This window comes from Camarhynchus parvulus, chromosome 3 (genome assembly GCF_901933205.1).
Source record: "Camarhynchus parvulus chromosome 3, STF_HiC, whole genome shotgun sequence".
Taxonomy (NCBI): domain Eukaryota; kingdom Metazoa; phylum Chordata; class Aves; order Passeriformes; family Thraupidae; genus Camarhynchus; species Camarhynchus parvulus.
In genome coordinates, this window is record NC_044573.1 from 51,852,131 (window position 1) to 51,864,469 (window position 12,339).

The 12,339-nt window shown below is 41.7% G+C and overlaps 1 protein-coding gene across 5 annotated transcripts in view; it reads right to left on the minus strand.

The window, feature by feature from the left end:
• Positions 1-12,339, minus strand: part of PLAGL1 (PLAG1 like zinc finger 1) — a 48,182-nt gene that overhangs the window by 26,347 nt on the left and 9,496 nt on the right. The window contains exons 1-3 of one of the 5 annotated variants that reach the window (XM_030945496.1): positions 10,848-10,875; positions 9,355-9,466; positions 4,455-4,497 (exon numbers count right to left, since the gene is read on the minus strand). The exons of 1 other annotated variant lie outside the window; for it this stretch is intronic. In XM_030945496.1, coding sequence (XP_030801356.1) covers positions 4,455-4,473 — 19 coding nt within the window. In that variant the 5' untranslated portion in view covers positions 4,474-4,497; positions 9,355-9,466; positions 10,848-10,875. Of the gene's footprint in view, positions 1-1,315; positions 1,908-4,454; positions 4,498-9,354; positions 10,378-10,847; positions 10,876-12,339 lie in introns of those variants that run through there. 3 more of the 5 variants (XM_030945495.1, XM_030945494.1, XM_030945499.1) reach the window with 3 other exon arrangements.

Below are 12,339 nucleotides of genomic sequence, written 5' to 3' on the forward strand. Positions count from 1 at the left end.
ATGCTTGAGTTCAGTGTTTCCACATCTCAGTCAAAATCATAAATGCATTTGCTTGGGTTTTTTTTGCTTTTTCTCTCTGAAAATCTTGGAAACTTAACAGCAGAAGCTACAAGCAAACATATTGATGCTCTACAGTTAAGCAATGTATTTTGATTTTAAGGATCACAAAGTAATCTAAAGAAAGCATGTTTGCCTATGGAGCCCAAATTCTTCCAAGAAAAGCAGATAAGTTATCTGCTGGAAAAAGCACAAAATGCAACAAAACTAGTTAAGATTACTAGCTCAAAATCATTCGAAGAAAAAAATGCCAGACTGAGGAACACAAACCATTCCAACAAAACATAAAACTTCCCAAGCATTTCTCTCAAAATGAGGGGAGTACTTGAGAATTTTCAAACTACTGCACCCATGCACAGACTCTTTTAATGGGGTTTGCAACAAAACCCCAGCAATTCCTACTGCCATGCAAGAATGAGGCTGCGTGGCGGCAATTACTCGCTCTGAGCTTGCCCTTACACTTAAAATAACAAAGGAAGAAATGACATTACTTAAGGTTTTTCCTGCTATCCTAACTGGGCCACACCTGGAAGCTTTAGCTGCATGAGCCCAGAAATCTTTTCCTTCAGTCACCACAGAAACTAATATAGAAACTCTGGCAATTTGTTCTCCTGTTTTCAGTGGAAAATTTACATATGAATTACACACCAAATGCCCTTGGTCTAATAAACTGTTCTGAACTTGAACAATGAAAATACTGCCTCTTCATCATCATCCTCCTCTTGCTATTCTTTTCTGTCTTTACAAAAAAAACCCGTGTACACCTAAAGCCAGCAGCAAGAATAGTGGTCAGTCTGCCACTTGCCTGGAGTCCACACGTGGAAACAGAGGTTTGGAAATATATCCTCACATTTCAAAGGATTTTGAGATTTTCAGATTTTCTGCCAGACAGGCTCTCTTGTTAGTCACTGCCTTGTGTGTAAGTATTGACACAGCAGTCTGTACCAGTTAAGAAATCATCTGATGCAACTCGGCTGATTTTCAAAGGTATAAAAAATTACATATCATAGCCTACATGAATGATTGATGTTCAGGACCTGACTGGAAGACCCAAATACTGATTTTCTATAACTTTTCATATTCATTAATCACCACTAGAAAAAGAACAAATGAACTCACACAGAGGCTCGAAACAGCACAAGAGTTACTTAGGTATTTCCCACGACAGAATACAACTCAAACATTGGTTTTGCACTCAAGAACAGAACTGCAAACATTTCATAATCGCACTACATATGGAAATCAAAACAAACCTTACCTTATTTTAAATGGCAATTTTACTAAAAAGTGAGGCTATGCTAGTACAGGGTGTAAGGAACCATGTCATCCTCCTTCAGCAGACTTTTCCAAATGCCCCTGTATTCAACTAAGTCTAACTCCGCTCTGTTTTGTTTCCCCAGGAGGACCCATTCAGGACCATGTGCTCCTTTTCAGCTGTCAATAAACAGAAGCAGTGAATTCCCCAGCGCTTCACAAAGCTAGTTAGGCATAGCCATTCATTTCTTCAGGAAAACAGGGCATTGATTTCAGCAAATTCCCAGGGAGCAGCTACAACAAAGAGATCAAAGACCCACCTCCTTTCCTGCCTGGCTTTGGCCGGCTGGGCTGAGAGGAGCAGCAACAGGTTTCCCGAAGAGCGGGCTCTGTCCCCACCGAGCGCTGCACGCTCCATTCACGCCCATCGCCTTCCTGCATTCCTGGGGCAGCCCCCGGCGCTAACCGTGACAAACCCCTACATTCAGGCAGCATAATATACTGCACACCAGTTCATCCAAGGATAAAAAGAAAAACAAGCTCCAAGGGAAGTCTGCTGCTTCCCCGACCAGCCGAACCTCAGTAGCTGACAGACTTTTCATAAACTTCTTTTTTTTTCCTTAGCCTCTCCATCAAAACCAGAGAAATGTTTGCTACCTCAAATTCATTGTGCTGAAGCTTCTCTGGAATGTTGGCTTTTCTGATTTATTTCCACAAGCTTGAAGACTCAGCTGCTGGAGTTTGAGGTCTAGCTGCAGCAGCCCTTGTATTGTGCAACCATGATATTTTCTTTGTGCAATTTGCCCTAGACTGCAGTGGGTTTTTTCCTAAGGAATTTAAGGGGGTTAGAATTTTTACTTTTTTTTCATTCTACATCTTGTCTTCATTATTGTAACTTGGAACAAGATTTTTAATGCTAAAATTTGACCTTGTATTGAACCAAAAGACAATGTCATGGTCAAGTTTAAGGACTGGTGGTTAGGCTACACATCTACTGCTAAACAGTAAGAGTCAAGAGACCTGGTGCTGAAACCACCTGGCACCAGCTCCACAAGTCTAAATGCTTCTCATCTCCTTCTCTTTTCCCCCACAAACAGTTTGGTTGTATCCAAATTCCCTAACTGGAACTCAGTCTGATAGATATTATCCCTCACACACACCCTAGTGTTTGTTGCTTGTTAGTATATGCTAGTACTGAGCTCACAGGCTGGCCCTGAAATATTTATTTATATACAGACAGACATAAAGCTCTGAAGTCAATTCACACCTGTAGAGATTTGCCATATCATTCTTTAGCATTCTCCTGTGCACTGACTTTTTACCAAGGCACTACCTGGTTGTCACAAACACCCACCAGCTGGAACCTGGAGAGTTCCCTCAGCACTGGCACTGCCTCCAGGCCACTGACACGTCTCCAAGTGAGAAGACAAATGTCTATCCCACTAACATGAGCAAGTATCACAGGGTCTGGCACAGCACAGGCAGTACAATACTGAGAAGACCAGGGACAGCTGGTAGGGATGACAGCTCACTGCACAGAAGACAGCTGAGAACACAAGGAAATACAGAACTCTAGAATTACTGAAGTTGCAGGAGACCTGTAATGATCAACTAGCCGAGACTCCTGCTGAATGCAGGCCCTTTAATACCATTACCCAGAGCCTTGTCAAGCTGTATCTCGAATAATTCCAGTGTGGGCAACTCTACCACTTCCCTGGGCAGCCAGTTCCAATGTTTGATTGATCCCCTACTGAAAATGCTCCTTGCACCCACAAGCACCTCCCCTGACGCAACTCATGGCCATTGCCTCTTGTCCTGTCACAGTGCATGCCTGGGGAAAGGCTGCTTCCAACTCCTTTTCCATAACCACCATTTCTGTACTGAAAGACCATGACTTGATCCCCTTGAGCCTCCTCCTCTTCGAGCTGAACACACCCAACTCCTTCAGCCTCTACTCAGGTGACAACTTCTCTAGCTCCCTGATCATTAGGGGGAACATGAGAAAGGCACTGTCGCTGAGCTGCAAAAAAGAAAAATGAAACTGCCAGTGGATAAAATTGCTAAAAGAGACAAACATCTGAGTACAGCAGGTCTTTGACCACGACCCCTGTGCAGCCACCCTGCCCTCTGCTTTCTTTAATATTTCACTCCTGATAATAGTTTTGCCTGTTTAATACAATACAGTCAGGCATATTGCATTCCTTGTTTTAGAGTTCTCTCTGTATCTAAATGGCATTTAAGCATGCCTCGAAATTTCCATTTCACAGAAGAAATTTAAAAAATGCATTTTAACAAATAACTTGATCTCCACATATAATTGCTACCTTCCATTAAGCCACTGATGGTTTTATATTTATTAACTGATTGCAGTTTCAATGAATAAACCCCCAATCCTGTTTTCCTTGTTCCTCTAAGGAAGTACTGAGGAATGATAAAATGTGTGTCTGAAATTTCCCTCTCTTATATTGCACAGTGAGCAGCTGGGCAGCCCTTGGAGGCAATGATAAAAAAAGGCAGCTGAGGCACTGGAGGGACTCCAAAAGAAAGCATGTAGATCAGATCAACAAGCAGAAAAAAATGTGCTTAATGCTTCAGATAATTTAAGCTGGAGTGACAGAGTGCAAGTATCTGGGAAATGTGAACAACAACCTTCCGTGGTAGTTACAACAGCAAAGCACAAGGATATAGCACTTGTCTGTTAAGAAGAAGGACAAATTATAGTGATAAGGCAGGAAATTTGGATGTGACTGGGATAATGATGCCTTGGAAGCACAAGAGTTAAATTCACAAGATGATTAAAAAACCCCAAGCACATCACTCTGTAGTAATCTGGGATGGTATTTGTGCCAAAGATAGATAAAACATTTCAGAGAGAATTGCAGTTTTAAATCTCAATGAACCAGTCTGTTCTTATACTTGGGCCAGATTTTTACAATTTTACTCACATTAAGTCATGCTTTTCTCCAAGAATAATCTCATTGACTATAATGGTAATATTGTTTCACAGATGTCCCAGAAGAAACGCAAATGTAAAAGCAGACTTTATACTTCAGATAAAAGACATCAATCATGAGTACATCTGGGAATCCAATAAAAACATATGGCACAAAAAAATCACTATGGGATGATGGAAATGTACTTACAGAGCAGGTCTGTGGACATGTTTACAGATCAGGCAAAGGAAACCTACACAAAATAAATGAAAAAAGAATTATCAGTTTTCTGAACTAGGGCTATTCATGTTTACATCTCATGCTAATAATCACATGCATAGTATTTCAGTTCTTTAGGAAATAAGGAGAACATACCTACAGAAATCTAAAAAGGAAAAACTTCAGTTTTTAGAGGAAAAGAAAAACTGATTCCACTTTGTTTCACAGACAATGTAAACTGACAATATTAATGTAATGCATTTTAATTAAGAGCAGTTCACTGCATTCTACATCTTCATTAACTTTTATTATTATGTATCTTCCAGGCATCAATTACAACAGAATTTTCAAGCATCATGTATTTTACCCCATTGCATGCTCTTCTGTGTTTAAGCCTGATATTTCTAACAGTCCCAAGCCTTGCGCAGTAAAAAAGAATATTAAAATATAGAGCAAGACATGTTAATTGCTCTCTTGAAGGATTTATGGAGGCTTTTGGTTTTTGCTGAACTCATTCATCTTGTTCTCTTCCCTTTCATCTACAGGTTTTTGACCTGTATTTTACTATAAGCACATAGGAGTAGCATCTGAGTTTTCTGTAGCTGTCTGAGCAATCCCCAACACACGGGTATCCCAATGACTGAATAAAGCTACTTGGAGCTACAGAAATAATGATGCATGTATTAGTAAGGGGACACACAAATAACAATACAAATCACATCAGTGTATGTCATGTATCCCTGTATAAATCAGGCAGTGTTTAAGGCAGTGTTTAAAGGGGTGTGTGTATATGAATCAGGGTGAATGAAAGATGTTCAGTAAGGCCAAGGGCCAGGTCCTGTCCTTAGGTCACAACAGCCCCAGGCAGGGCTACAGGCTTGGGGAAGAGTGGCTGGGAAGTGGCCTGGCAGAAAAGGACCTGGGGGTGCTGGTCAGCAGCTGAGCATGAGCCAGCTGTGCCCAGGTAGCCAAGAAGGCCAATGGCATCCTGGCCTGGATCAGCAATGGTGTGGCCAGCAGGAGCAGGGCAGGGATTGTCCCCTGTACTCAGCACTGGTGAGGCTGCACCTCAAATCCTGTGATCAGTTCTGGGCCCCTCACTACAACAAAGACATTGAGGGGCTGGAGTGAGTTCAGGGCAACAGAACTGGTTTAGAGCCTGGAGCACAGAGTTTGTGTGGAGCAGCTGAGGGAACTGGCTTTGTTTAGCCTGGAGAAAAGGAAGCTATGAGGGACCTTATGACTCTCTACAACACCTGGTCGTAGCCGGGTGGGATGAGTCTCTTCTCCCAAGTAACAAGGGACAGGACAAGAGGAGACGGCCTCAAGAAGTGCCAAGAGAGGTTTAGGCTGGATATTATGAACACAGTCTTCATCAAAAGAGTTGTCAAGCACTGGAACAGGCTGCCATGGGAAGTGTCCCCATTCCTGTGGATGTTCTAAAAACATGTAAATATGGTGCTTAGAGACATGGCAGTGCTGGGTTAATTGTTGGACCGATGATCTGAAGGGTCTTTTCCAACCTAGATTATTCTACGATTGTCTGAAAATGTCACTGATGAAGACAACTGTATTTTGTTACTGACTGAAATGGGTCCAAAAAAACCTTCATTTTTAAAAATACAATGATGTTTAGTAAGATACTTCCAAATTAATTTGGGCTGGTTGCAAGAACTGAGTTGTGCTGAGAGAAAGCAGAAGTAAAGGGGCCCGCATGCTAGAGGGGCATCAGTGAGTCCTCTTTCCAGATAAAACAGGCATGCTGACAGCAGGCTTCCTAAGCAACAAGTGTCCTAGTATGATTTCCATCACCCAGAAAACACTTTATTTCTGAAAAAAATCTATTCTGCAGTTTCATGCCATTCTGGCTGAGAGCAAGACTCTTGTCTGTCGTGTTAATTTCTAAAAATATAGCCCTTGCAGAGGGAACAGTGGACTTTAATGGCATCCATATGTGACTGTACACACACCAGCCTCTGTCGTTCCCAGAAACAGCAGGCTACATGTTATCACTGTCAAAGCAGTCCCATCAACTAACAGAGATTTCTTTTCCCCCACTGAATAACTAGATTCGTGATAAAATGATTTCATTGTGTTGGCATTCAATCTGCAGGGTAATTACCTGGTAAACCACCAAAACACAAGCTCTTCCCTCCCATATGGTTTGAGTCATTAGTATACCTTCATAGTCACACATATGGTGTGACCATGCTCTCTCTGGCCCCCACATATCCTCCATCCAGACTTGTTACAGTGACACTGTGGTCTATGAACATCTCAATTGGTTGAGTTGTTCTGTGATGTCATTTTGGAGATACATCACCAAAGTGTTTTTCTCCACAGGCCACTGATGCCTGAGAAATTTTTCCCCTGTACAATTCTATGATGAAATTAACAACAGCAACCCCAAATGCCCAAGTCCAGCCCTTGGGAAGGGCATAGAAACTACAGAACAAGAGGGAGCACCTCTGTGAGGGCATCCCAGTCACTGCAACACAACCCACTCACACGACAGAAGAACAGCAGGCACACCACCATAAGGAACTGCTCCTCTCCCAACAGCTGGTTCAGACTTTCTGACAGGGTGAGGATAAGCACAACAAAGCTTGACCTGCATTTGCAGGGGCAGGGGAGTTTAAGCAGAACTACGAGCTCTTTCATAAGCTATGCCAGCTCTTACCTGCAGGTATCCTCAACAGGGACCCAGAACTGCCTGCCATCCCAGGTGCACAAAACCATACTGTAAATCTCTCTCCTTCTTCAAGGATATGAGGGCACTCCTTGTGCAGTGTACTGCCCTTTGACCAAGGGGGTTCCAACACACAGAGCTGTGGCAGCCACAGATGCTGTGCCAAGCTGGCACAGTGCCTGGCAGTTTCTGGCCACATCAGTCACTTGTCCATGTAAACTCAGGTGCCTGGCCATGAACCACACTGACCTTTAGACAAAGGGCTGTAGGTATATCGGCCAAATTTGCTGTGCTGCCCACACAGCCAAAAGAAGTTGTTCACAGCTGCTCTTAAGTATCTTCCTTTCTCATCAATGAATGGGCAGAAGAGGAAGAGAAGGTGAGTGGGGGATGTTTCCCATACATGAAAATTGCAGCCTAGAAAATGTGAGGCAAAGCCTAATGAGGTTTTTACAGGCTTTCAGGTATCAGGAAAATAACTTATTCATTTAGGTTGAGGAAGATTTGATGGGTTAAATATAATAGATGGTTAAGAGTCAAAAGATAGCAAAGCAGTGATTATAGGCACTTTGAATGATGAAAAGTTCAATGCTTTGTGGTGGTGGAAAGTGGTTTGCACCCATTAGAGGAAGTGGGGATGGGTTCTGCACTGCCTAGAAGGACATGTCACAGTGTATTTTGTGTAGGAGACAGGATTTTAGGGATTGGGTTATTGTCAGTTGCTCCACCATTGCCAAAAATTCAGAGACTATGCATTTTATGTTTTATAAGTTATTGTAGTGGGCACACTGTGGGCATGTATGACTCAGAACAGATACATATGACTGTGGTGGGACTGCCCTGAGATGTCCAGAATCCACAACGGGAAAGGCAATGACTGCTACCTGCTCTGGTGCAGAAGACATGAAAGTAATGAAAACAGGCATCAATTTCCAGGTATGGTTCATGAAGAGGAGATACAATGAGGATCAAAGTCACTGCTACATCAAAAGAAAGGTGACTTCCACAAGGAAATGCACAGCAAGGAAAACCAGCCTGCACAGGACCTATGGGGCTATTTATGATGCACAAGACATCCATGAAGGCTGCCAGCAATAGCCTTGATAACTTCCTTGCTTACCAGTGGTTCACACTGGGAGGCAGCAAGAAGGGCAGCAAAGACTCCATCAGCTACAGCTGCTGCAGGTCACTGCAGAGTTCCAGGAGGATGACAAGGTTTCATCAAAAAGCACTTATTTCCCTGGTCTTGAAGCTCATCTTTACCACAGATGACAAACTCCATGGCAATGGAAGCCAGGAAAGTGCTGCATGAGGGACCTTTGCAATGTCTGCAGCATAAGACTACAGCTTGCCGTTCGAGACAGCTGCCCTGTATGTAACACCCAAGGATTCTCACGTGGGCTCATGTGACAGAGCTCTTCCGCTGACCTCTCTTTCAGAAGATGCACATCTATCTTCCCTGGCATCATACCACAGAAAGCCAAGGGAAAAGCAGGCCCAGATATGGGAAGAGACATAAGTGGCAGCAACAGAAAAAGCTTTCCCACTGAGGGTGATACCCTTGCACTTGCAACACGATGCCATCTGTAGATAAGAGGAGAACACACTGCCTGCAAAAGAGACCTGTGCCATGCAGAGACAAAGACCTAGATCAGAGCCTCTGAATTATGAACCCACTGTGAGTTGAAATGTGGCTGTTCTGGACCAGCCAGCTTCTGCCCCCACCAAGTCCTCAGAGGTTATTACAGAATTCCTTACATTGCTTTCCACGTGAAAACAATGTCCAAAAACAAAGACAACTGTCACACAGGCACACTCTTTGTAGTGATCTGATGTTATGCAGCCCCCAAATGCACCTCAGTTTCATGCTGCCCACCAAAGAGGCACATTAGTTAACCAGTCATCAAAAGACTAATCTCACTATGTGAAGTCATCTGTCCACCTTACTCATACAGCTGAAAAGGGACACTGCTATTGCTTGGATACTCAGAAGAATGCCCAGCACAAGTCATTTATAGATTCACAACAGCCTCATGTAAGTGACATTGTTATCTAAGTACCTTTTATCATATTTTAACTAAGTAAAGGTAAAACACAAGTAAATGTATTTTTTCAAGACATCTATGGTAAGTAACAAGAGTTGCACATGTCTAAAATGCACAAGCAAAGATGTGACAGGAAAACCACACTTAACCTACTTACACTGAGATTCAATCAGGAAGGACTCTCTTTCCACCACCACAGAAATCAGTTGCTGGGGTTTAACTTTCAGCACACCTGATGACTCAGGTTGCAGTCCATCAGAAGAAAACACCTTCAGGAGACAAGAAATCTATCACACAGCATTAGCATTTCACTGATGTCCCTGCTTGTGTTCTTTTGGCTACTGCTACTGCTTGTGGTGGGCTAACTGCTGACATAGCTTCTCTTCTCCCAAATTCATGAACAAGAAAGACAATAATAATGATGTAGAAATTACCTAAGATTAACAGAGTACTAACAGGGGAAAATTATATGCACAGCCAAAATCTTCATCTAAAGAAACCCATGCAGATTTTCTAAAGTTTGTGTTAGTCCCACATGTACCTCCATATCAGGATTTAGTGCATGCTAAGTACAACCCCTCACACATAAGATTTATATTTGTTTGATGTCACTGACCAACAGTGATATTCTGTGCATTTTTAATCTACCACATGTAAAGTCCTCACTAGTAAAATAGGTGAAATTATAAATCACTTTATTTATAATATAAAATAGCATCATTTGTACTTTTACAATTACTTGGGGTTTTTTTTCAAGTCATCGTATTATTTCATAATTACAAAAGAGAAAAACTGATTTGCCATCATCTTTTTCTTTATGTACAGGATTCTGCATCTTTTTCCTTGATTAAGCAAAAAAGCTTGTGAAGTACAACACATGAAAGCTTGTGTTCACAATCCAGAAATTTGACTCACTAATATTGCAGAAGGCTCCTAAGTAAGTCTTATTTGTGAATGTAAAAAATAAGGAAAACCCAATATTATAAATGTAATGTCTTTCTCTTTTACAAAGGACTATGCAGAGGTAAAAGAACTGTACAAAATCATGAGGCAGACTGTGAACGGACAAAAGTCATGTGCTCAAGGATGTTTTCTCTAATGTATTTACTAAGAATATTTTGTATACCTTCATGATAATGTTTTAAATTGTGTTTACAGACACACAAACACTATACAAATACATAAACTGGTCCTGCTGCTGAAGGAAACTTTATAACTATATACATATCTCCACAGATTAAATGCTGTGGTTTGCAAGCAACTAAGAGCCCTTAGTCAGTTCCCAGTAACTTCAAGAGTCATCCTGTTGAAAATTTTTGGATCCCTTGGCCAATATTTCTGCAAAGTTATACCAAGCATTAAATCTGGATACATAAAAAAATCCTGCCTTACTTCCCTCCACCAACGAATCAATACTCTAACCTGCTTCTGATCACTTCAACATGCAGCATCAGCAAATATGGTCCACACACAGGCAACTCATCTATCCAAGTCTGTTTTCAGTTTAAAGCAAAAAACTCCCCAATTTTCATTAAATGTAAATACATCTTATATCCTGTGCCCTCATACCAGAAACACAAAGATGAACAAATCCCACTCCATGTTTCAAAGTGAAGCCTTCCTGTTCTGAAATATGGCACTGTCTCTCACCATATTTTCCAAGCCTGTATCACTTGACACTGGTCTATTTCGGTCAGCAGAAGATCTGTGGCAGACAAGGCATCAAACACAAGTCTTTGCCCATCTCCAGCGCCCTGATAACAAGAAAAGCTATTATATATATATTTTAAAAAGAGATAGTAACAAAAGAGAGACAAACTCCTAGGAAAAGATACCAAAGAGCATCTCATGCCAGCCTGCCTTACTGAGGGCTGCTCTTGTTTTTTGGCTTTGCAAAGCACTCAGAATTTTGACTGAGATCCAGCAAAGCAATTCTGCATTTCCCATGTTTTCCCACCACTAACTTGAAGGGAACTATTTGTACACATGAAGACAAACCTACACTTCATATTTTGCTGGGTCAGGATCAAGGCACCAATCATCTTTCTGGATCCTTATTTTCCTATGAGAATTGGATAAAATGAGCTAAAAAAAATAAATCTTGTAAGTGTGAGCTTTAGAAAGTCTCAAGACCCAGGAACATTCCTAAAATAATTTGCATTCCACAGCAGCAGGGCAAAACCATTTCCATTTCAATGAGCCCTTTGGAGAGGACTCTGGTCTACTGGCTAAAACTCAGGACTGAACCCCAGCACAAAATAAACACCAAACCCTCTTGTACAAGGTCACGTGAAAAACTACTTTTTCCTGTTCTCCCTCAATACCTTGGCTAAACTCTTTTTCATCACTTCAAGCCTGCATCCCAACACTTATTTCAAGAAGGGCACTGCCACTCCTCTGCTGGACAGACTGGTCAGCAGGGAGACTTCCTGTCCCTTTCCTGCAATCATCCTCAAGCAGCTGTCCCCAAAGAGTCAACAAGTCTGTGGCTTCAAAAAAGGTTTGACAAAAACCTAGGGTTTAACACTCACTTCTTTCACAAGTTTGATACAAATAACACACACTAGCAGCTGAAAACTTTCCAAATGTGGTGAGCAAAACCCACAGCAGAGACAGACAAACAGACAAGTTCCCACATGGTGCAACAGTCACTCCCGTGACCAGAGCAGGGGATATGCTTTCAGTCAGTATTTTGGCAATGTCAGTAAATTTCAGGAAATCATAAAAACAGATTTATCATCTAGAAGCCAACACCTTACCTCACACATCTTGCTTAGATTATGGCAATCTAAAACCTCCCACCCTCAAAAAGCTCACAAACTTGCACATTATCTACACCACACGCAACCTAAGCACTATTGCAACAAGGTGATACAATGTATAATGTTGCTGCTATATTATAAAAACACTCACATTCAAATTATTTGGTCAAATTTCACTTCTCAGTTTTGCTCACTCTCATACACTTTCAGCAGTTTTACATTTCAATGCTGTGAAATGACTTCTTCATTCAGAAACTTGTAAAAGGGAGGAAGTTTTACCTGAGAAAGGATTTTGGGTCAAGAATATTGGTATTTTTCAGTTATTTTAGATGCAAAGTGATCTTTACAGCGATTCTAAGGGGTTTAGCAGCTTAGTCTCT